The sequence below is a fragment of the Neopelma chrysocephalum genome, unplaced genomic scaffold (genome assembly GCF_003984885.1).
Source record: "Neopelma chrysocephalum unplaced genomic scaffold, ASM398488v2 Primary Assembly neopelma1_64, whole genome shotgun sequence".
NCBI lineage: Eukaryota > Metazoa > Chordata > Aves > Passeriformes > Pipridae > Neopelma > Neopelma chrysocephalum.
Window position 1 is genome coordinate 3,790,094 of NW_020897721.1, and position 22,712 is coordinate 3,812,805.

General features: G+C 39.4%; 1 protein-coding gene across 2 annotated transcripts in view; it reads left to right on the forward strand.

Moving 5' to 3' along the window:
* The window catches only part of TESK2 (testis associated actin remodelling kinase 2), a 109,882-nt gene that overhangs the window by 40,098 nt on the left and 47,072 nt on the right, over positions 1-22,712 (forward strand). For both annotated transcript variants that reach the window (XM_027683378.1, XM_027683379.1), the window contains exons 2-3: positions 3,133-3,430; positions 20,268-20,389. In XM_027683378.1, the coding sequence (XP_027539179.1) occupies positions 3,215-3,430; positions 20,268-20,389 (338 nt within the window). In that variant the 5' untranslated portion in view covers positions 3,133-3,214. The remainder of the gene's footprint in view (positions 1-3,132; positions 3,431-20,267; positions 20,390-22,712) is intronic.

Below are 22,712 nucleotides of genomic sequence, written 5' to 3' on the forward strand. Positions count from 1 at the left end.
GGGGCATAAAACATGCTGAAATTTTGCTTTTCAGTACTATAAGAAATGGCTGAATAGACCAGATAGACATTTTGAGAGGTGTATTTCTGAATTATTTTTGTCTTGGCAGAGTGGGGTGCATTTTTCTTGCGTAAGGACATCAGAAAAATTGTTCTGAAGGCTGAGGATTTATTGGGAAATGTTTTTTAGAGTGTTTAGTGTCTTTTTATTTTTTTAACTGCCTATGGAGAACAGCTTAAGAGTTTTTATGCTGAACCTTAGTATGAAAAAATCCCACCCAACAACCTTTTAGTCGGTTGCAGGATAGTCAGGATAGTCTTGGATTCTATTCAGTGCACTTTAATTAACCATACAAGGTAGTAAATTAAAGTACCTCAGACTGACTTGACAGTCAATTAAACCTTGGCTGATTTCATTGAGAATGTGATCATTAGTGTAATTGGCCAAAATGACAGGAGGCCCACTTGGAATTGTACCCACTTGAAATTTTCCTCTAATTCCGTGTATGCAATCCTGGGCAGGGTAATAGACAAGTGGAGCTCTCTCCTAATAATTTCCAAGAATTTCGTGTAGCTGCCTGGAAATAAGGCAAACTCTAGCAGGAATGGGTTACTTGGGAATCCAGATGGCAAAACCTTTTGGTATTTATACTGTGTGAAGTACTTTGAATCTCTTCTTTCACTGTGGGATTTGTATAGAGTTTTGCAAAGTTCACCATGTGATTTCAACCAAAAGGATGTGTATGTGCCAGGGAGATTTGTTTTGTTTGTTAAATAGATTGAGAAACTATGTTGAGACTATCTTGTGTTAATGGTATCTGGATACTTGAGAGAGTGAGGCTTTTCCTCCTGTTTAATATCACTTATCTAACTTGGTATCTTCTTTCTGGTAAAGGCAACATCATTCTTCCCTGTTTTATTTTTGCATACATCTTGCTTTGCCTGAGAATTTAAACTTCCAGTCTTTATTTTGCTGGATTGCAGTGTGAAGGTGTTGTTTCACTAGATGTACTGGGGGGCTCTGCAAGCTCCAGGGTCCACTTCCTGTGGTGGAGTGGTGATACCATGGAATCCTGTGATACTGGAGTGTCAGCTTGAGCATTTCTGGGGGCAAATACTCGATCCCTTACATGGAAAATATTTAGTGCATGTGGGTGCTACTCTGATGGAAATAAGTTCTAAAAAATTGTTTCCTCAATTACAGCAGGTTTTCTGGTCAATCTCCAAAGGTTCTTCCATCTTAAATTTATTGATAATACCATGGTTTCCTCTGTCTGTCCCCCTGCCACAGGCAGTTCTTTCTTTATCCCCTTGAAAAGTAACCAAATGATAGTTTGTCTCTTTCAAATCAAAAGGAATTATTTAAGCATGCCTTGGAAATTCCTAGGCATCTTGTCTATAGCTGAGGCAGTTCTCTGGGTTATTTTTCTCAACTGAGGAGATGTAACAGGTTTTATCATCCAATGGTGCTTCTGTGCCTTTTCCAGACCATCAGGGCTCCTGAGGCAAGAACACAGGGTCAGAAACTGGATCCTGCCCTGCTGTGTGGCAGTACTCAAAAGTGCTGTAAGCTCAGGCATGTGGGAGTCTGCATTCAAAATTCTGTAGGAATACCACGATGTGGGATTTGATAGAGATTAATTTTTCATAATCAGGCCCTGGTAAGACTCTTCTACCCACCGACATCCATTTAGAGAGGTGTTAAGATGTTCGAAATGAACACCCTTCTTTTTTTTGGAGGGGGCAACCTCAAGTTAATTCCAGGCAGTTCAACAGAGCTGATTTCTGAAAGCAGGGAAGGACTGTGTGTTTGCCTGCTGTGTTGGCACAGAGCATCCCTAAAAGACAGACTGCATACAAAACATGGGTGTAGCAGCACTGCTGTATATTCAGAGAACAGCTGGTGTGCCTGTTTTTGAGATGCTTTTCAAATTTAGTGTATTGTTCAGGTTCTGTACATCTGTGTAAATACAAGGGTAATTGCCTGCTCTGTGGTTTTGTCCACCTTTATTTATTTATTTATGTATTTTATTGTTTCCTTATTCTCCTTCCAGTTTTTCATTCACCTTCAAAGGGCAGGTGGGAGAAAGAGGAAAAATCTGTCCTCTTTGTTACTGTTCGCTTTGTTCAGGCTTGTGGGGGGCTCACCAAATTGCTGTAAATGAAGAGTTAAGTTTGGAAAAGACAAATAACCTCCTAAGCCTAAGGTTTAAAGAAAAAAAAAAAAAGTAGGCCACCTGTCAAGTTTACCAGTCCAGGCTGAATTTGATGGGCTCCAGAGTCATCGCGATTACTTCATCATCCTCTTAAAAAGAAAAATAAAATTGTTGGTCTCCCTCCATTTTTTTTTTCCTTTTCTCCTAGTTGGCAAATGTAGCTTGTTTCCTGTGTTTTCAGTTGAACTGAAATTAATATAGCTTTAAAAAGTATGTTTGTGGGGAGAAGTCTGGCACTTTCTTCCAAGAATACCTTAGTTTTGTAGCAGGATTGTAGGTATTTTTATAAATTTGGGGGCTAGGTCTTCAGTGGATATAAACTTGTATTCCTACCTGGTAAGGAATTGATCTTGGAACACTTGTAAGTGGAAGCTTTAAAAACAAAGGTTTTGGTGCTTCATCTGATAATTTTTCTTATGTCAACTAAAAGCTGATCTATTTTTTTGTAATTAGGGATCTTTTGTTCAGTCCCGAAAGTGAAATTGTTTCTTGCAATAGCAGTAGATTGGTCACCAACTGCAACTGAAGTAGAATAAAATGTTACATTTTGTGGGTTTCCTCCTGCTTAGTTGCTTGCTTTAGCAAACAGAACTTAAGTAGAAAAAAGAAAGGGTTTGGGGGAAGGGAATGAAAGTTGTTTGTTACCTGTTAAATTTTGAGTTCCAAACCTATTCATCTCAGAACAGCCAGAGCATAGCATGTTTCCATGAACCTAAAGGAAAAGTTCATTGGATTGCTGTCTTTACTGTTGATGTTGTGTGGTGGTTTTGGTGGTTTGTTTTTTTCCTTTGGTTTTTGTGCCCCTACTTGGATATCTTCTTTCTTATTCCCTTAAACTGGTGCGAGCTTTGTTGGAGTCCTGTCGGACTTATTAGACATGTTCACAGTAACAGTAATCTCAATGTCTTGTATTTTAGGATCCAACAAGAGTCGAGAAGACAGCACATTACCTAAGATGTGAGAAGTCCTCCCACAGTGAAATAAACCCTTGCTTTCAAAATGGACCGAAGTAAGCGGAATTCAATCGCGGGATTTCCACCACGCCTGGAGCGCCCCGAAGACTTCGATGGTGGCACTGGAGAAGGGACTGCATCCCAGATAGGAAGAGTTAGCTCTTCATACAGAGCCCTGATAAGTGCCTTTTCCAGACTAACTCGTCTTGATGACTTCACATGTGAGAAAATTGGCTCTGGTTTCTTCTCTGAGGTGTTCAAGGTGTGTGTTTATTTTTTTTTCCCTCTCTTCATGTTTTGATGAGGAGAATGTATGAGAGTGGCAGCTGAGGAACTTTCCACCGAAGTCAACTGTTAGTCTTTGTATTTGCTTTACTCAAGATGAAGGAGTGGTGAAGAACTTTCAGATCCCAAACATTTCTTCTGTCACTCTTCCAGCTGTTTTTTGTCACTTATAATTTATGTGGGGAGTTACAGAGCTATTTGGGAGAAACAGAAAAAGCTAAAAATAATTGGTTTATTTTTTTTTACCTCTGTCATGCATTTTTGCATTCATGTAGTGTATTAAACACTGGTAGCTATTGGTTCTCCTATATGTAAGTGTAAATGTCTTTAATTTAGCTAGTTTATTGGATTTGTGGGCTGGTACACATTCCTTTGGTAATCTTTGCCTCACAACACTAGATGCATGTGTTAGGGAGATTCATACATGGTTACTGAACTTGAAACCACTGAATTTATTGCACTGAAATTACAATACAATTAGCTGCTCCTCTGTTTCCTTTGCTGCTTGTTATGCCACACTTCTAACTCAATCAGGGATTGGTTTGAAGTAAATGATATGAATGAGAAAATCTGATGTTGTCAGTGACTTGCTGCTATGAATGTGGGACACGGATGAGATCTTTTTAAAGCAATTTGTCAAACTTTACAGGCACCCCCTGTTTTATAGTGCTGGTGGCGTTTCTGCTGCTCTGACTCTTCTGGTGAGGTTTGTTGTAGAAGAACAGGACATTGAAGTTGACTTCCAGGCTTTCAGGCATGGAAAAAGATAATTTGCCTCCTTGTCCTAGTCCCTGACTTTACATGAAGTTACCCTCCATGTCATTTCCATTTCAGGGAAATGCCAGAAAACTTTATCTTACAGTATATTATGTCCATTCCATGACACTTCATCTGGGTTTTTCTTTAAGCTAAACCGAAAAACCTTTTATCCAGTTTTATTACTGTAAATAGATACCTGAATTAGAAAATGAAAATTATTTTACAGTTGCTTTAATACCCAAAGGCATTCAGATCTCCATGCATGAATCTCCTCTTGTGTAAAGGCAAGTCACTCCACAGAGGTTTTTCTGTTTAGCTAGATACATGAAATTTTACTTTTCACTAACACAAGTTTTTAATTCTTTCAAATGGGTAGACATGAAGAATTTTATTTGGGGTGTATAAGAGACTTGATACAGATAATTTCTTTATGAAGCCAGCTTTTTCTTTGTTTGGGGCTTTTTGTTTGTTTGGGGCTTTTCTTATTTCCCTCTTTGGAAAACTTTCTGTAATGCATTTTGTAGCAACTGGTTTTGTATGCAGACATTTCTTAATGTTGAATGAACTGATTTTTAAAGTTCTGTGTGTCGCTGGAATTCATCTTTACAGCTTTTATTGGTGAAGCTGCTGTGATATGATATGTGTGGTAGACTTGGGTCATCCCTAAGTGACTAGGAAATAGCAGACTTTGGTTTATTTGTGTGAATTTCAGATTTTAGGGGTGTGTGTGTGGGCAAAGTGGCTAAAAGTAAAGGTAAATTTCCAACCTTCCTAGTAATTAATTAGTTAAGAACATCTTATTTTAAGAGAGGGCTTGTTTTAGTCAGGTACTGGCAGACAGAGGTAAAGAGCTGTTTGAGAATTTGTGTTGATTGAGAGAAGTCCCTGATACCCAATTTATCTTTGTGTGCTTTCTTAAAAAACCTTGCCCTGCTGTTCCCCACTGCAGTGAGCTGAACTAGACACTCATGGTGTCTGTCTGCACTCGGTGATATTGCTCTGGGAGCAGTGGTGCTGGTCTGAGTATCTGGTGCCTGTTTTCCCAGAAACAACCACAGTCCTCCTGCAGGGAGACAATGAGTGATAAAGCCTTTTCTTTCTCCTCAGTTTCGACCAGTCTCTCTCCAGTTTTGGCCCGAAGGGGTGAGATGCATTATGACCTTATCAGAGATGCAGTTCCAAGCTCATTTAAGCAGGTGTCTGTTCTGGTGCTTTATCAGCCTGACCACCTCTGTCATTAATCCTGCTCTGCTGATGATCAGATTTCATGCAAGAACCTTGATGTGCTTCCAGGAAGGAGAGCCTCGTGGTTTGACACAGTTACATTTCAGTCTGATCTGCAGGCTCCCAGCTAAATGATTGAACTTGGGGAAAAATCCAGGCTAGTTCTAGACTTAACTGTGTAAGTAACTTTCCAAGTGCAATGAAGCCTTCCCTTCAAATCAGCAAAGGTGTCTCAAAACCCTCATGTCTCCAGAGGTTTTTCAATAATGTATTTGTCTGTTGTTTTGTGAGTATCATACATTAGGTTCATTCAAATGATTTAGCAAAGAACGCTTGGCCAGTTTTGAGGGTTTGGGATTTTTGTTTTGCTATGTAACTGACAGTTGTTTTCCATGATTTCTTCCCCTCCATCCTTTTCTGTGGAAATTCCATTTAAAGTAGTCTGTTACAGTGGTTAGAAGTTGCCTTCTCTTAACTTGGGAATAGGAGCATATTACAGCTCAGATGTTTATGTTAATGGTCATATGGGCCGTGAATGATCTCTTAGCATTTCTGGTGCACCTTTATTCATAAACAAATTAACCTTTGTGGTTATTCAGCATAGAGTATGCAACTATCATTTTGATTTTGTTAGCCGTCACTATAACGCTTCAAATTCGTGTTCACCTGAATACAAGGTGTTACAGAAACTAGTTTAGAAAAACTGAATTTTGTCAAAATGTTAGCAATCTAGTTTGGAGCAGTTAATGAATGGAGCTGGGCAAAGGTGAATATAAGATGCATAAGACACAATGCAAAACAAATGCCTTCTAGATCCAAAATAATAAGCAGCTGAGTATGGGTGCCTCCATTGAAATATTTTGAGACAAAAATCAGCCCTCCCATTTCAGCATATTTACTGACAGCACCATGTGCTAGGCACTCAATTTATGATCCCCTATAACTTGAGATCCTTTCTGGAGAACTTCTGGCTACACAGTTTTCCTGTTTTTGCACTTGTGCATCAGATTTTACCTTTTTTTGGTGTTGCCCCCCTTCAAGCATTTCTTAATTTTTCCAGGGGTTCCTTCAGTCTTAATAATCTCAGCAGTTTACCTGTGATCCACAAGCTACTCATTTGATTATGGTTTTACATGGCTACATCAGAGTATTTCCTTTTAGATCACGTTTGTTTGGCTTATTTATGAAGATGTCTAGAGAGGTGCATTGAAGCCATATGAGAAACAAGATGCGATGAATCTTAGTGAGGTTATGACATGGAAATCCTTGAGAAACAATTCTGGAAATATGCCAGTGCTATTTGGTGATGTATGGACTCCACACATAATGAAACCGGGACTGCCAGGGTGCAAGTTCAAGTACAAATACAAAGAGAGGGCATCATACTTTTGGATGGCTTAATGAGGTGGGTGGTGGCTGCTAAAGGGTCGGTATCCTCAGGATGTTCCTGCTCTTTGTGCTTGTACTGCAAGTCTTCTATTTGAATACTCTCTAATGATGGTCCTCAGTTCATTAGTCAGTTGTTAGACTTTATTCGAGTGGTCAAATTTATGTTCTCCAAGTTTCAGAAGTGCTGCCTGATCACGGAAGCTGTGCCTGTCCAAATACGGACCTTGTACCTGAGCCTGGGATCCTGTTTCTCGTATTTATTTAATGTCTTCGAGGTGCTTTAAAGATAAGCAGCATCCAGCTGTCTAATGTGAAAGGAGAAACGGGGCTGATGTGGAGGTGTGCTGGGGAGTACTGTGAAGAACACACACATATATACACATATATACATATATATATATATATATATACACATAGTATTTTTTATCAAGTACTTGTACCTAGGATAAAGCCAGTAGTTCTGTTACTTCTAACGCACGAAACATAAATGATACTGGATAGTGGTAGATTTATGGTACTATGTCTCATGGGCACATTGTCATGCTGGTGGGCTGGCTCTGGCTCTCTGGAACATCCTTGACTGTGGTAGATCTGAGATGTCACTGAGCTGGCTTTCCCAGGGTGACTCATTGAGAGGTTTGGGTTTTTTTGTACTTTATGACTTTTAGTGGTTGTAGTGGGTTGTGGTACCATCAGATGCCTTACAGAAGTCTGTGTATATTGCTATTTTAAAACAAGTAGCCATTTTGCTTAATTAATCTTATCACTTAAATTTAAAACTAATGTAAAGCAAGGAAGGGATGTTACAAGAACTGCTCCAGTCTCCTTAGCTAAGCCAGGCATAAGCATTTGTGATCTGTTCTTGGCAGCTACTTTTGGCTTGTACGTTATACTTACATTATATCAGATTCTACAACCTTCTTTGGTGTCTCCAGGCCATAATTTATTATTTTTAAGTGATCCTTTTATAGCTAGAACCTCCCAGTTTGAGTTGTTTCTACAGCTGGTCCTTCCTATTTGCTTATTGACTCTACTAGCAACTCATTACTGACAGAGGGTTCTGTTTTCCTGTGGCATTTAGTCATAAGAGTAAAATGTCTGTGAATGTGTGGAAGGAAGGAAGGAGATATTTGAGTAGTTATATAAATGAGCTTACATAGAAGGCAATACCAGTTCAGATTCAAAGGAGGGGATGACTGCAAAAAGGAGATGGAAAAGGTGCAGAAAAAAAGGCAATAGAATGTTAATTCAAAGTGAGGGAGCTGCTGCTTGGTTTTCAGCCCATGCTCAGCAAATCCCACTGGAGAAGGTGTTGGAAACCAGTGTCTCAGAATTTGCAGACAGCACTTTCCAGGACTGGAATCTTCATTAACTTGGGTTTTATCAGATAAACAGGCGCTGCAATATTTGAATTGTCGAAATGTTTTAAGTCTAAATGTGAATCTGTGCATTGTTGCTGGTCTTTGTGGAATGGCCAGGATTAGAACTGGAACAGAACTTCCTCCTGCAGGACAGGGCCTCAGCACTCTCCCAGGGCTCTACAAGCAGGTTTTTACTTTCTACTCTGTGTGTGTCTGTTTGCTTCATAAATGGGATATCAGTCTTCAAGGCTGTCAAGCCAGTACCTTCCCTGCTGAATTCTTTTAGAGAGGAAGGCGTTAATTGTCAGTATAAATCAAGGAGATTCTGGGCATTTCAATTGGAGGCAAGCTTTTCTTAATCCTCTCATACCCTTTTGATTATTATTATTTCAAAACTCTCAGCATAAACTGACAACAGGAAGAAGTTCCTTTTTTTGTTAATGCCAAACTAAGAGATGAATTTGACTCTTAGTACATCTCTGGCTTTTGCTTTCTAACAGTTTCATTGCTTTGTCACCAGACTTCAGGCCAACATTCCATTCTTCAAGGTGACATTAATATCCCCATAAAATAACCTAATTAGGCAGAAAGCTTGTGTAGGGGGAAGATAGGAAGGCTAATTGTGTGTAGGGGATTTTCTTTAGAGGAACTGTTGTGTATGAGATTTGGTGTTGTTGGAACCATAGTTTGGTTAACACTGTGTGTGTATCATGTCCCCAGACTTATAATTCAGTAACAAGAGTTTTCCTCTTGTCATTAATACTATACTGGAGATAATTGCACTTTTTTTTTTCCTGGAAACTGGTTCCTCCCCAGTAGGCATAATTGCTGTCTGCAAGTTTTGCTTACATTAAACTTTGCCATTTTATTTTAGTCCTTCCTACAACACTGTACAGCTTTGTGTTTTATTTTGCTTTATAGATTTGTGGGATTAAAAGCATAGGGTGGGAATAGGCTTCATGTCACCTTGCTCTTCAGCCTTTTGTCCCAGGGCAAAAGGAACTTTATCTGTCATTCTTTATGGACAACTCCTTAACCTATTCTTTAAAGCTGATAGTAGAGACTGCAATGGGAGATACCAAACTCCCAGGTATCTCTGAAGAATTGGTTTTGTTGAGCAAGAGAGGAGTGTTTGCATCATAACCACACTGGACTGAAAAGCCTCCAGCAATAGATTAGGCTACTCTCATTTCCTGTGAAAATGATGTGCATGGAAATTCCCTTTACCTGCTTGAGCTGGAAGGGCAGAAGCTCTTTGCAAAGGGATGGTAAAAATCGGGGGAAGTGAGAAAGCATCTGGAAGATTTTCCTTCCATCATCTGTAAATGCTTTCCTCATAGTCCTCCATCTCCACAGTGGCAGAAGTCATCCTTGTAGGGTGGAAAAGGAGGAGGAAATGAGTAAGTGGATCATCCTATGTATTGGTTATGCAGATCTAATATTTCATCTTGTGGGCATGTGGAATATGCTTTGTGACTGACAAGTGACACCCAGTTGACCAGGGCATATCTTCCCTCACTCAGGTGTGGGGCACTGTTCCTCTCTCTCAGTGGGGCAGAGCCATTGGTGTTGTCCCTGCCCTCCCTGTGTGATATGATGCCTGTTAGAAAGGCAGACACTAAGTCTTCTTGTCCATGTGTGCCTTTTGGTCTCATTTTTAGGCTGAAAATCTTTCCCTTTTGACTAGTGGATGAAACTCTTTCACCTTGCTCAAGATGACAGAAGTGAGATATTTGAGGCTTAGGGTCTCTTCTGTGAACTTAGTGTTAAAGCAAACTCCTAATTGTTTGGGAATACAGTCACTCTGGGTATTATGTAAACTGACCAAGAAGGATAGAATGATTCTGAAACTTCATTTCAAGCTCTAGAGTTGTATCAGCGACGTGGTTCTAATCTGTCTTTCTACTCTGATTCTTGTCAGGAGTAGGAAGAAGCACCATTCTGGAACTGAGATGAGGCATAAATCCTGAGGGTGCTGGTCCTTTCTTAGTCAAAGTAGAAGTCTTGTGAGTTTTGATTTGTCTCATACTGGTGTGTTAAGTATCAGCCTTTTGGAGCCCTTCTGCCAACTGCCAAGATGATTTGTATGGTAACCACTTAACCAGACAGTTGTCTTCCTCTTGCTAATGATTTTTTTGGTACTGAGGTGCCAAGTTGCTGTCATCCTAGTCCTTGTCACTTAATTAGCAAATGCTTTTATAGGGCATGGGCTGTGGGGAGAAGTAGTAATAAATAGGCCTTACTCCAACAGATCATTAATATAGGAATTAAAAACCTCATCCGTGTTGCTGTTCTTTATGGATTGCACCATTGGGGCAAAATACTTCCTCCCCACTTAGGCAAGTCTGAATTTTAATGATATTTGCAATCTGATTTGTAGGGCACTCTTACATTTAGCAGATTTGAGAATGCTTTGAAATACAAAGTGGAATGGAGTTCACATTTGTCTGAAACAAGGTCTTTTATTTATTTATTTATTTTCTGACTAGAGGTCTAAAGATATACATGTTATAATCACCCTAAAACAACAGCTGAGGAAACACTGGGATTGACTCAAAAACCATCACCAGGTAGCAGATTTAATGAAAGCCTTTTGTAGTGGTGTTGAAAAATTTTAAGAAATTTCTGTAACACTTCTTCCTGTAGTCCTACTTGGCATCACTACAAGTAAAGTCTAGAACTATACTGAGTTAAGCAAATAAAAAACGGGTCAAAGTTCTTGTACTATATTTCACTTTCTCTGGTTGGATCTGCCAGCTCCTCTGTTCAAGAAAGAAATATTTGGAAAGTATGGCAGAACTACCCTTGAAAGTGAGGGATTTGTTTGTTTACTAAAAAGCCAGAACAAAAATCACTGAAACAAACCTGATGCTAAAAGAGTTTCCTTTTTTACTCAGTCAAAAGAAGGAACATAGTTTAATGTAAAATTGTCCATTTTGAAATGTATTTATCACCTGTTTGGAAACTTGGCCTCTCCTAAACCTTGCTGAACAACTGATATGTTTTGAATGTCCGAGATAAGTCTTTGTTGCCCTCACAACTAGAGAGAATTGCTCACAAATTCTGTCAACAGTAAGAAAGACACTCTGATACTGTAACAAGTGGGACCTTGCAATAAAAGATAACCCCCTGGTTGGATTTTGTGTTTAGTACAGTGACTGCTGTAGTTCAGAGTCCTTTGGGCCTTTGATTTTATTCAGGAGGAAAGGTTGTGCCAATCTGAGTATCATTGTGCAGTTTCCCAGGGGCAAAGCAGGTGGCAAGATTCCCTTGGCACCGAAATGTTTGTGTGCTTTTTGTCTTGTTTTCCATAATAATTTCTCAAGCGCAGTTAAATGAGATCTGTTTAGTTTTCTGTTCTGGGTGGAGATGTGCTGGGTTGGCAGCTCTGGGATTTTCTGCGTTTTGCCAGCTGGCAAACATGCCCATTTGTGTAAGCTCATTCATAGCTGATACTGAGAGACAGGTGCTGATTTACTGTTCTTCAAATAACTGGGCTGGCATAAGTCCAGTATTAACATGACTGTGCCTAGAGAACAAGAGTGCCTCACTTAAAATCGTTGTGAGACACCTCTGAGACACCCCTCTGAACACGTATTTACTGGTATTGGCAGCAGGGGAAAGTTAAATGTATATCAGTGATGGATTTTACTACCTGTGCCTGGGGAGTGTTGGGATGTTAATACACACACATGCACAGATGTTACTGTGTTACATGAAATCTAAAAATGAGAACTGCAAATTATTATCGATGGCACTAACAGAAAAGAGATGTTTACAGTCTCAGTTCCATAGGGAATGCTTCCTCATAACCCCTTGATAGCCATTGGTAACGATTAGAGAAAGGAACTCCAATTGTGTGTTAGGGCTTCTATTTGCTGCTACAGTTGTTGGGACTCTGTATGCAAGTCACCAGAGCATCCTGTTCCCATAGGATATGGCTAAGGCCATATCCAAATTATAGGAACCTCTTCTCCTGTCCATGTGCTTCCTGTGTCTTGGAGCCAGCACAGCTGTTGACCCTCTCTGTGCTTGGCACGGCCTGGAAGTGCTCTGGGGTGGCCCCAGGGCCCTTTGTGCTGGGCAGGAGCCCTGCAAGGTGGGGGCCTTCTGTTTGATGGTCTTGTGGGATTAGGGGTTGAGGGGAGGAGAGAGCTGTGAAACATCCGCTGGAGTAACCGATCCCGAGACAGCCTCGCTTTGTTAACTAATCCACAGCTGACAGTGTGTCTAACACTGACTCACTGATGTCACTTTGTAACTTCACACATGAGCTGCCTGCAATTAAGTCCTGCAAATCCAATTCTTGCGCTTCCTAACCTTTACAGGCGATGATGAGACATAAGAAATTGTGTAGTATATTTAATTAGATACTTGTGTAAGAAGGAGAACCTAATTCTCAAGAAGAGCAGTTTCATGAAGTCTTAAATAACAAGAAACTGCTTAGAATTTTTGCTGCAAATTAACTGTATCATTTTATAAAAGCTGAAATATCTTCAAGTAAGCAAAATGTGGCTCCTTCATGCTCCTTACTCTCTTCTTATTTGTGTTTGTGGTCAAATTTTAGTGCTGTAACTGTGATTATAGTAGCAATAATTGTGTGCCAACGGGGTCTGTTCTGAAAGTGAGACAGACTTCCTTACTCATGTACAGTAATGTTTATTTGAAAGATTTATAAAGGATATGTAAAGAAATTATTTCTGCCTCAAACAGAACTTTCTGTCAAGGTTCCCATACAGATTTTGAAAACAAAGCCAACAAATGTATTTGATGAATACCAATGATGACATTATTGGTGTAGTGAGGGGACTGTGCTCAGTACCAAACTGTTTATATACTGTAAAAGACCGAAGGTGCAATTGTATGTCAGGAAAACTCAGTCCAAAGTGTTTTCTGCTTCAAAAGCATCTGCAGATTATGTAAATATCATTATCTTTCATACAGAATAAACCCATAGTAACATAGGAAATATTTAACCATAAGTATTAAAAATTAAATAGGAAAATAGGAACACAGATACAGTATCTGATTATGTATTATCTCTGGATGTTACAACAGTCATTTGCAGATGTCAATCTTCCAGTTCTGTGGAAGGTAGATAGGAATATCACCACCATTTTATAGATACTTCCTTTCTTTCATTTCCTCTCTGGCTGTACCATGCTCAAGGTTGCTCAGTGAACTGAGGAATAGCTAACATTGAAAATTAAGAATAAGCTCCCAGTTCTGGACTTCAAACTCAATATTTCTTTTTCTTTCCTGACTGTGATATTAGACTCAGGTATAAATTACATAGTTGAGCTATTTACTGAGGTTGTGATAAAACAACACTTACCTGGTGTCCGTGGTCTTTGTCCTTGATTGCAGGGGGAAATTTATAGGGGTACATTCTGCTGAACTTGCTACAAAATCAGTCAGCTTCCCCACCCTGGGTTGTGCCTGATTATCTCTCATCTCAAACTGTGGAACAATAGTCCTCTGATGAATTTGTGCTTTCTCTCAAAATAAGCCTGTAGTCTCTTTTTGCCTTTATGGTTTGATTGAGATCAAGTTAATGAGAGAGATATGTGCACAGATTCCTATCAATAAATGGTTTGTTTAAAAGAAATGGGCTCTATTTTGGGCTCTGGTTCTGCATTACACTGGGCAATGAAGAAAAACAAAATGCAAAAGAAAAATCAAGGTTTTTTTGTCACACAAGTGGATTTACAAACTATCAGTGGTACTGCTGTCTTGCTAATTGTAAATTCACTTTAGTTTGGTAAAAAACTGGAGAATTTTTTTGACTGTAGGTATGGAATATTCTGTAGTAATTGAATTTGTTGCTTTCCTCAATTGGTGATGCTAGAAGCTACTAAAGTTATCAAAACAGGACCTTTGTTTGATGACCAATGCCAAGCTTTTGTACTAAAGGGAAAACAGTAGTCTCCAACTTTTTCTGTGTATTTCTCTCAACTCTTTTTAGTGGTGGAAATTAGTAGAGTCACAATTACTGTCAGGCTTTTAAAAGATTTTGGGGTTTGTTTTTTGCCTAATTTCTGTACATCTTCTGAACCTGTGCTAAAGCTCTTGTAACACATGCTGACTAGTTTTGTTTGGCAAACTTTTGTTACACTTGGCAGGCCTCTCTCTTGCTGCAAGAAGTTAGAGTATAGTGACATTCTGTATTACTACTCTGAAAACAGCTACAGTCCCATCTGACTCCCTGGCATCGACACAGCAGTTTAGTATTATCTGGACCAATGTATTTCTTTAAGCTTCTATTTGTCACTGCAAATTTTCCTAGGGACATGAGATTTTTGGCCTTGATAGAGGCGTCACTGCTACGGAGATGTGAGTCTGGCAGTGGGTACATCTTGATGTTTAGAAAAACATTTGAGATTCCAGACTTAGAAACACTGTGATCTGAGCTGAAGAACAGGTTTGTCTTCTCAGCTGCAGGGAGCTTTCTTCAGTCAACCCTAGAGCTTAGGTATGCTTTTAACACATTCATCCTCGAGCCATGAATAGATGTCCCTGTAAGTGTGATGACTTGGTGGCTTGACTGTGAGACTTGGATAAAATACAGGTAACCCTAATTTTTTCTTTAAGATTCCCTCTCCTGTCACAGCAAGAAAGTCTGTTTTTGAGAGAAGTCTTGTATCAGAGCCAAATGCTGGTTTGCTTTCCTGTGAAAGGCTGTTTCCCTGTTATTCAGCAGAGACTCTTACGATGAAGCCTTTTCTCTTTAACAGTGATTACTTCTATCATTTCACGTGCCTCAAGAGCTTTGTCAACTCAGTCAATTGAAGTTATGCTGTATAGCACAGTTAGTGCAAATGGCCTAGAAAGGTAACTAAGGGAATGTCTTCATTTCTTGTCATCACAAGAGAAAATACCTGCAAATCAGATGAGGACAGAGGCTGTTACAGAAGGGATGTTGATAGAAGGTGGCACAGATAAATACAAGGCTCTTCAGCCTTTGCTGTACATGTCACTAGTGGGAAGGCTGCAGGGTGAATGTGGAGGAAATCCTTGAGCTGGTGAGTGTGAGGTTGGTGAGCCAGTATAAGTAAAAATAGTACATGCAGCATTTTTGTGCATAGAACAGTGACCTCAGAAATGGGAAGCAAACTCAGGGAAGGTCATATATTTGGACTAGAGGGGACTGCTTTTAAAATGGTGCTTTGGACACATGGCAGCAAAGGCAAAGGTGAGATGGCCAACGAAGATCAAGGTGTGTAAAAGAGTGAAGAAAGAGTTGTTGTCTGTGCTAGAGCAGCAACATAATTTTATGGACTAGGCTGTATGAGGAAATATCTGTAAATGTATTTAAGCAGCGAGGCTGGATGCCAGAAGAGGGGAAGGTAGGGAAAAACTGGAAAGCAATTAAATGAGGTTTTGGAAGAAAACTGTGACAAAATACTTCCAGCTATATAATGATGATTTGGAAAATAATAAAAGTGCAGTGGAAAACTAAGGGGCAAAGCTGAAAGCTGTGTTGGCAGATTTATAATATCAGTATTAGGAAATGTTCTTCAGATGTTTATGCTAAGGCCACCTGGAAAGGTACGGTGAATACAGATCAAAAAGGCCTTGTGAAAGATGAAATCAGGCTAGATTTCAGCTGTTGCTTAAACATGCCTCCCCTTCAGTCCAGCAGAAAGTGGAAGTAGTGTAAATGTTTGGATTTTCAGAGAGCCCTGATAGATCTGTATGATGTAATAAATAATTATGTAAATTATATTTAGTTTTTTTTAATAATAAAGAACTTTATAGCTAAGCAGCAAGCTGAAAATTAAACCTATCAATTTTTTGCAGGATAGTTCTGCTGTGAACTTGATACAGCATTTATATAGTGACTAGTTCTTTGGAATGTGAGCCCTGCTCAGTCACTATTATGAGATTTCTTTTAAATACATTACTGTTTCTTTACCTTGATCCAAGACTTTCTCACTTGCTTCTAAAGGAAGGGATAAGGTCCAGGATCAGAACATGGTTTGGAGTGAGCAGGCAGGCAATGCTGCTTAGCCATAGACAGGTCAAAGTGCAAAGTACTTTGATCCTAGAAGAATCAGAGTGCAAAGGGACAGTTTATCTCCCTGTCAGCAATAAACTAGGGAGGTAATATCTGGTTACTGTGACCTTGGAGATGGACAGACACACACAGGTAAGCAGACTGAGAAGTCAGAAGCATGTGCAAAGGAGCTGTAGGATTGTCAGAATGTTTCTAAGCAGAGACACAATGATCCAGACATTGCTGAAAGGTTACTTGGTCTGATATCCAAGGAGCCCTAATTAATAATAATGTCAACAGCTTTAAAAGCTTTGCAGCAATCTCCAAGTTGCATCAGTGAAAGGTTTGAATTGCATCAGTGAGTCCCTGTTTATGTTGAGTATACAGGCATATGCCTGAGGCAAAGTGCCTTGTAAACAATTGTTAAATTGGATCAGTGGTATTGCCAAAATATTTACTAGTTTTCCTTCTGGAGCGGTCAGGTGGTTGAAACATCACTTCCATGCTTTCATTGCACAGAGGTGACCTGAAAGGAGATGGAAGATTAAAAAGAAATAGTTTGGCAGGGTTTTGGCAAGGGATGCCACAATAGACACAAATTTTGTGTAGGGTATCACTGATGGGTAGGGAGGCACAGAGGGCTCTGTAACTGCCAGTGCCTTCTGTGTCAGCATTTCAGTTTGACCAAGACCTGAAAGACAGAACCTGTCAGCTCCTTGTTGTCAGTCTGTTCTTCCCACAGAAATACTGTTTGCCAGCAGTGCTTCAGGGAAGAGAACACTCACCGTGATTCCAAGTGATTAGCATGGTGCTCCATAATATATAAATGGATATTTGATTTTATTCATAATATTTACTACTGTCCTATGGAGAAAGATGCTCTTTCACCTCCAGATCTGCTTCCTCCTCCTTGCTTAAAGGGTAGCTAGCTAGAGAGGAAGAGTCCTTTTTTTCCCCACCTCTACTTTGATTAGATTAGGAATTTTGCTGTTCTGTCAGATTTGGCAGGAATACATTCTCCAACATCGGAGCAGTATATGGAACTTCAAACAAAATTGCTGGTGTTACCTTACAGTGGCCCTTTAGGTGAAACAAAGCATAGTGCAGTGTTGGCTGCTATTTGGAGAACAGCTACATGGACAGAATATGCTGCTCTGTGTGCTGGAAATCTGAGCTATTTCCAAGGATGGGGAAAATGGTTTTATAAAACAGACAAAAGAACCCCCCCCAGACGTCACCACAGAACCTCGTTAAGTCTGTCAATAGAACAGCAGAATAACCTAAAAAGGAGGATGAAAAATTTTGTCTTTGCAAAAGCAGCTCGATTTTCTCTGTGTGTGGAGTCAGTACTGTGGGCATTCAGACCTTTGAGCAGCAGTTGCTGACCACTTCCTCTTGCATATCAGACCTGAAAATCCAGGGAGCATGTAGGACACAGTGCCTCAAAAAGTTACCCACCTTCTTTTCTGAGGTTTCCTTAGCTTAAGAGGAGCAGCCAGAACAAGGAAAAAGATCCTATGATAGATTCTACTTTTACCTCAGAGTTGAGGCAAAAGAACTGGAAATTTTGGTGTGGAACTGAGTGAATTATAGATATGGCCAGGAAATTAAGAGGTAGGTGGTAGAGTTAATGAGAAGGCAAATACTGTTCAAGACCACACTCCATCAGAGTTCCTGCTCACCTTCTACCTCTGTTCATTCCCTTTTGGCAGACCTTGAAGCTTCTGTGTCAGTGGAAAGCTCATTTCTGAGTAAGTTCTGTTGAGAGCCTCTGTCTGTAGGATTAAAGTTTCTTCAAATCCTTTTTCATTCCCTGAAAACCCCAAATTACTCTACCACAACACCCAACATTCCTAACCCTTTTCCATTCCCTGAAAACCTCAAATTATTCTACCACAACACTCAAGATTCCTAGCCCTTCTCTCAGGTGTTGATTGAGCTGCTTCTGTGTGTGGATTCAAAGCACAGTCCTTTTTAAATTTAGCACAGTCCTTTAAATTTACATTGTTGGAACAAATCTTCCTTTCTTAAGACTATGAAAGCTCTTTAAATTTTTTTTCCCCTCACCCAAGGCATTGCTCCTAATAAAACTAATGTATAACTAAAATTTATTTTAGAAGTCTGTATATATTGACATTGACCTGTCCAGCTTAGCTTGTTTATTCAAATTGGCTGGGTATGCAAAAGCTGAGTAAAATTAAAAATTAATGAAAACACACAATAGACACAAGAAACCTGGCAAGTAACAATAAACCTCATCCACTTAACATGCAATCATCCTGCTTAAAACCAATAAGCATGCCAAACAGGCAAGACAGGTTGTGTGCAGAAGGGTTCTACATTATCTTGTTATAATGCACTAAAGCTGTAGTTCAACCAGTTTTCTTTTAAAGCCAATATTACCACAGAAAGGAGTCCCACGCCTGTGAACTTGCTGTTGGTTTCTACTTTCAGTGCTGGTTTCTGTATCCTCCACCCCCTTTCTCTGATCCTTCTTGCACTGGGATTACTGGGTGACTGTAGGTGAGGCATCTGAGGAGCTCATTTACATAGGTAGGGGGAAGCAGGAGGAAAAGCATCCGAGGGTTATTTTTCTACTCCCTCATCCACACTTATCTGGGATGTTTCCAGTGCTACCCTATACTTCAAACTAGGATGGGGAAGAGGCAACTTGGAAGCATTTAAGGAGGCAGACACCTGAAACATGACACCCTCTCCTCCCAGTACATCCCTGTGCTGAATTCATGTGCTTTGTGTGTAGATGAGAATGTTTGGCTAAAATATGCCCCTTGTTCTTGCAGATATGGTGTGCAAATAAAACTTGTAAAGGAGGGTATCCCTTGCTGCCACAGACCTGCCAGGGAGCCTAAAACCATACCCTACTTTTTTCTTGCACCTGCTTATCATGAGTTCAGCTGTTCCTTCTGTAATTAACATAATTAATTAACAATTTAATTAATTAAAAAAGCTGCAATTAACATATCACAGCTCTTACTGGAAAAGATGTGCAGAGTCTTCTGGAAAAAAAGCAGGCAGGCTGCTGTCGTTTAAAATGTGGGTAGTTTGTGTGTACCTACATCATAATGTAAATTTCAGTTTTAAATTAGATGAGAGTCTTAAATTCTTGCAAGACAGACTTTTCTAAACTAATCTCCATAAACATGAATCAATTTGCTATGGGGGTAGTTCAGTATTTTGGGAAGTGCTTGTTTTCTATGTATGAGCTGCAGGTACTGATGTAGGAAGAAAATGGTAACACAGTTTCCATGAATACTACCAGTATGTGTGTGGGAATGCCCAACTGCAGGGAAATTCAAAGGATTGGCAAGGCTTTACATTATTGTGACAGCTCCTTTCTAATAGTAGCACACATAACACTGGTCTGTTGACAGATGGGCTGGTTTGAGAGTATCAAGTTAAAAATGGCCACAGTCACACCGGGGAAGGTGACTCTGAACTGGGTGCTGGTTCTCTGCAGTTCCTGGAGAAATCCTCTTTTTTATGGCAACACTGCAGCCAGTGCTGACACCCTGGTTGAGGCAATACCGTGTCCAGGCACCTCTCTCTGCTTTGCAGCAGGGGTTGGCACAAACGCTTTCTGTCCACTCAGTGTGTGAGCTGGTTCACAGTCTTGGTTCAGAAGTAAATTTTGAATACCTCCACAATCTGCCCTGTAGCCATAACCAACTGTTCCTCTCATAACCCCTTCTGTGAACAATGACAGCAACCACTGCAGGGGGTAAAAAAGAGGGATATGGGTGGAATGAAGGTGAGTTTCGTAGATCTTGGAGAAGAAACTTTTTCTCTGTGGACACATAAGTGGTTTCCTTCATTTGTACTAAGAAGCTGCTAATTTTTTTTTAACTTCTGAAGCTTTCTGTCATTGTGAGTTGCAAGAGAAGAGCAAAATGCCTTTTTTCCATTTGCATAGCATATTTATGGAAAGTCATCTCTGTGACAAAAACTGCAGAAATTGGAGTCTAGTTCATATTTTGTCATGAAAGATCTCTACATTGTACTACAACATTACTGGGTTTTCAGCCTTGCATTTCACATCCTCACCATTTTTTGCTTCTATCCTATAGGTAAGGCACAGAACTTCAGACCAGGTAATGGCTTTGAAGATGAACACACTGAACAGCAACAGAGCAAACATGCTGAAAGAGGTTCAACTTATGAATAGACTCTCACATCCAAACATCTTAAGGTACACTGGCTTTTTTTCTCAATTATATAGAGATAAGTTGTCTTTAGTAAGGCTGTCCTATTTTCTTTTTTTGTTGTTGTTATACTGTATCTTTTGTGAATGTGTTAGGATCAGTTGCCAATTTAATAGAAGAAGGGGAGGAGGAAGAAAAGACTTGAGAGAAAAAAACCCCCCAAACATCCCACGGACGTGATTTTGGTATTTGGAGTTTACCATGAGTAATGAGTAACATATGTCAGAGAAAAAACAAGTGTTCACATTTTAAATTTCAAATGAATCAGTAAAGTGATATGAAGAGGGAAATTTGGCTTCTTTCCGTGAATTTAAATTATTGCAAATTTAACACCATTCAAATAACCTATGGTTACTAATCTTACAGATCAGCAATGCAAAGTGCCATAGCTGCTGCTTATTTTTAGGTCTGCTTCCTAGTTTTTAGCATTTTCTTATTGTAGTATTGCAAAGTGGTGTAAGAGGGACAGAAGAAAAGAAGCTAGAGTTGAACTAATCTGATTTATCTGCTCCTGAAAGGAAAAAGGTAGTTCTTGCTTTACAATAGATTTCTGCATGCAAATCCAAAATGTTTCAATGTGTATCTTGTTATTTCTTGAATCTTTTTAGTCTTGGTTACTCTTCTATGATGATGTGACAAGCAATTAACATAATTAGCTGAAGCCATAACATTATGAAATTTAAAGATGTGATGTCAGTGCACCAAATAACCAGTTCACCCAAACTGCTGTTGTGCAGCTGGGATCCAGTTTTGATCTCAGGCAGTACAGCTCTTCCTGAAAAGCAGCTTTGGAGACACAGTGAACTTTTTCACTTAATTTCCTCTTTTTCACCTGTCTGTTAAATAGTACAGACATAGTACTGATTCCTAAAATCCTTTATAAACAACTTTTGTGATCCTTAAAATCCTATCTCAGTCTTCATCAACTGATGCATAACAATAGCATTTCCTTCAGTATTTATGAGGGCACATATTGGAAGCATTTTAAGTATCTGTAGGGAGCATTCCATTAGTTCATGTCTGTTTTCTGTGTTTTTTTCTTAAAACCTCAAAAACCTGTGAACTTAGAGAATTTTTACTTGTGGTAAACTATATTGGTTTTATTACAATATATTTATTCAAGTATTGTAGTAATCTGTCCTTAATTACAATTCTTAGTCTGTTTTCTCTGCCCTGTTCCCAGCAGTTCCTCCTTCTGTTTGGTTGTTCTCTTTTTTTTTTTTTTTTTTTTTTTTTTAGTTCCCCCATTTTTTAAAATTTAAATTTAATTGTCTATCTGGCTTTTTAGATTTCAGGGTCATTAATTGTTTCTTATATCTATCCCCCACACCCTTTCCCTCAGAATCCTTAGATATGCAGCACATGATCCTGGGGACTGATCCAGCTGCTTTTGTAGCAAGGTTTGTGGAAAGAACAACTTCACAGGATTGGCACTGTCAGAATCATCAACTCAGTGCACTTCATCAGTTTCTTTATCAACTTTGTGTGGTTTGTAAATCTTAGTTTAAAAAAAATCTGGCTCTACAGCTCTGTTCAAAATGAAGGATTTGATTTGGGTTGGGGTGAGGGAAAGTAGGAAGGGAATAGTTCAACAGGCAAAAAGTTCAGTTGCACCTTGCTGTAACCTTGCTCCCCCTTGAATGGAATTACTGAGGTGTTGCTGAAAACAAAAGTTATTGTGCTCAGTCCTGAGTAATTGCTGAAATTTAAATGTTTTATGTTGTCTAAGAGATCATATCTGTGATATACTGGTCCCCTCTGGCCTTAGAGCCTGTGAATAATTTGAAGTCAGGGGTGTTGCACAGATGGTCCTGAAGGAAGAACAATAATGTATTGATTTATGCCTGAAGCAGAAAAGGAATTTCATTTGGTCTCCCAGTTATTACCCAAGATTGATAGAGAAATCTTTTTCTCTGTGTACTCAACGAGGCAGTTATGAGTGAATACATCAGAACTAAATTACTTAAATAGAAACAGTTTATCTTTGCATAGTTTGTTTTGAAGGAAAAACTGCATTTGATTTATTAGTTGCCTGATTTGAGGCTTCTTCTGAGAGAGTAGGTTCTCTGGTGAAAAATACTGCCTTTTTCTGACCTGTTAGGTGAGTCTCCTTGCTACAGGGAGCAAAGACATTGCTACAGAAAATGCAGAGAGGAAAAGAGTGTTTAATTTTAGTTTATTCTTTTATTGAAAAATTTGCCCTTATAGTAATAAGAGGTGAGAGGTTGTATTGCTGGTTTGGCAACACTGTGTTGTCAAAGAAGAGCAGCTGGAGTTGTATTGCTGAGAGGCCTCTAGGAAAATGTTCTA